This window comes from Scomber japonicus, chromosome 9 (assembly GCF_027409825.1).
Source record: "Scomber japonicus isolate fScoJap1 chromosome 9, fScoJap1.pri, whole genome shotgun sequence".
NCBI lineage: Eukaryota > Metazoa > Chordata > Actinopteri > Scombriformes > Scombridae > Scomber > Scomber japonicus.
In genome coordinates, this window is record NC_070586.1 from 4,472,723 (window position 1) to 4,475,458 (window position 2,736).

The 2,736-nt window shown below is 51.6% G+C and overlaps 1 protein-coding gene across 1 annotated transcript in view; it reads left to right on the plus strand.

Moving 5' to 3' along the window:
* sncaip (synuclein, alpha interacting protein) overlaps positions 1-2,218 on the plus strand; it is a 10,168-nt gene extending 7,950 nt beyond the window's left edge. Inside the window, exons 8-9 of the mRNA XM_053324863.1 lie at positions 879-934; positions 1,213-2,218. Of these exons, the coding sequence (XP_053180838.1) occupies positions 879-934; positions 1,213-2,218 (1,062 nt within the window). The remainder of the gene's footprint in view (positions 1-878; positions 935-1,212) is intronic.
* The last annotated feature ends 518 nt before the right edge of the window (positions 2,219-2,736 follow it).

Genomic DNA, 2,736 nt, shown 5'->3' on the forward strand with positions numbered 1-2,736 from the left:
CTCCCCCCCCCCCCCCCCCCGCTGGTTTTAACTTCAGGGTGGCCCCTACATAAATAAACAGGACATAATTAGATAACAAAACTAAACAGTCCGACCCGAATACCACAAAACCAACTGAGACTAACAAGAGGAACTGATGTGAGCTGGAAGGAGGAAGAGGAGTTATTTAAGTTTGTGTTTTGGTTTATTGTCACGATGAAACTTCTTGATCTCGAGGACATTGGTCAATCAACCTGTCAATCAGGACGTAGCCACGCCCTAATGCATACCCTGCTTTATCGTCACATATAAAATCAGGGAGGCCAAAATGTCCCAAATGAACATCATACTGCATTGAAGAAGGCTTTAAACTAGCGATTGAGACCATAAACACATTTTGAAAACGTTTACTGAGGTTAGAAATCAAGTGAGAAGTTGGTGAATTCTCCATTGACTTGTATAGAGACGGTCGCCCCCTGGTGGCCTTTTGATAGAATGCAGCTCTAAGTTACTTCCACGTTGGCTTCATTTCAGAGGACCAGAACTCCCCGCTTGGGGCAGACAGATAAAACACAAGCTATTTGCAATCTGTGCAACACTAAAGAACCTCGTGGGGAAGCATCTGCAAAATGTTTCAACACACAAATGTACCTGGATAGGGAACACGAGGAGGAGAAGCCGAGTTTAAGAAATGGAGCGTGGACAAAGAAGACGTGATCGGATCAGTGATCGGTTTATTTAAACTCAGTGTGTGTGTGTGTGTGTGTGTGTGTGTGTGTGTGTGTGTGTGTGTGTGTGTGTGTGTGTGTGTGTGTGTGTGTGTGTGTGTGTGTGTGTGTGTGTGTGTGTGTGTGTGTGTGTTGCAGACAGGCAGCAGAGAAGATTGTCCTACAGAACAGATGCAGAGCCTGATGGACCCGAACAAAGCAGAGGGGACGCCTTCCAGATCACCTAGGTAACACACACACACACACACACACACACACACACACACACACACACCTAGTTTTAAACCAGAATCAAAGGAGTAAAGCTGGGAAACAAGCACAAACAGCTTGAGATGTGATATCAACAACAGTAGAGTGTGATCACAGTTCTTCTCATAGTATTTGTCGTATCAGTAATGAAAGTATTAGAGAGTGTAAGTTTTTTATATTAGCAGCTTAATGTTGGTAATCATTTAAATTGAAGCCAATAACAACACAGATCAATGTGTGTCTCTCTGGACTACAGTTCCCATCAGGCCTCAGTGGACGCGTGGCCAGAGATGATGCTGACAGCGGAGGGGACTCCTGGAGACGGTCACTGGTTGGTTCGTCAGGGAGGGGTGGGGCCAGACTCCGTGCTGCGGCAGCTGCTGGGGAAGGACGCGCCGGAGATGCTGTGTCCCAGAGAGAGGCTTCCTCTGGCGGGCGGCCTGAGCAGAGACGGCCCCGCGGCCCCCGGGGGTCCCGGCCCCCGACGGACCGGCCTGGTGGAGCGCAGAGAGCTCAAACTGGCCAGACTCAAACAGATCATGCAGCGCTCTCTGAGTGAATCGGACTCAGACGGTTATCCGCCGGAGGAAGGTAAAAGTCAGGCAGCCCCGCCCACTAACACACTGCGACCTGATAGGCCGTCCCACCTGCCAATCACAGAGGAGGAGCCGGTGTCCAATCACCTCCAGCTGATGATGAGGAAGCACCTGCCCACTTCCTCCTCGGCAGCGGAGAAGAAGCAGGCGTTTTCTGCCAGCGGGTCCAAGTCGATGGACGGCGGCGGTTACAACCCGTCCCCGACCTCCAGCGACCCCGACGACGGCAAAACGCCCGACGCCTCCGCCGACGCCCACGACGCCGCCAACGGCCAGAAAGTCGCCACCAGCCCGAAGAGCGCCCTGAAGTCGCCCTCCTCTCGCAGGAAGACGTCTCAGAACCTGAAGCTGAGGGTCACGTTCGACGAGCAGGTCCACAAGAGCTCCGGTCAGGAGGCGGAGCCGACGACGACCAAGGGGCATCATGGGAAGGAGAGGACTCCGACAGGAAGCTCTGAAAGCAAGCGTCCGTTCGGGGCATTCCGCTCCATCATGGAGTCGCTGAGCGGGAACACGAACCACAGCAACAACAACAACAGCGGCGGCAGCGGCGGCCAATCGGGAGCCGCGGTGAAATCGTCCACCTGTCAGAACTCACCTGGCAAGAAGTCGGAGAGTAAAAGCAGCCCTGGAGCCAAGGGCAAGAACAAGAGCAGTAACGTTTAACAGGCAGCGAGAACGCCACGAGAACGCCACGCTCAGGAGCAAACAGCGAGAGGCAGCACACACACACACACACACAAACACACACACACACACACACACACACACACACACATCAGGAGTAGGGCTGGGTGTCATTTAAAACTACCATACCAGTTCAAACCAAGCACCCTTAAAGTGATTTCACTGTGAAGTCACTTTAGAGTGTTTAGGAGGCATCTTAGCTGCTGAACTGCTAACTCAGATTCACCACGACTTCACCACCACAGACGGGTCGTAGCTGCTGTGGCAGTGGACCAATCACATGATGCATTAAACCCAAGAACACTGGTGTTGATTGGCTGAGAGCAAGTCCGTACAGATAGTCATATTTTCTAGCTCTGGGTGCAGAAAGCGATCGATATCAGTTTGTTTCGGTCGATACTTTAAAGATATGGAGTACTGACCCCCAGCCCTAATGATGAGTGATATCTAAAACTAGCTGGAATCAACAGGAAGTAGTTTTTTTCCATCAGTAATCT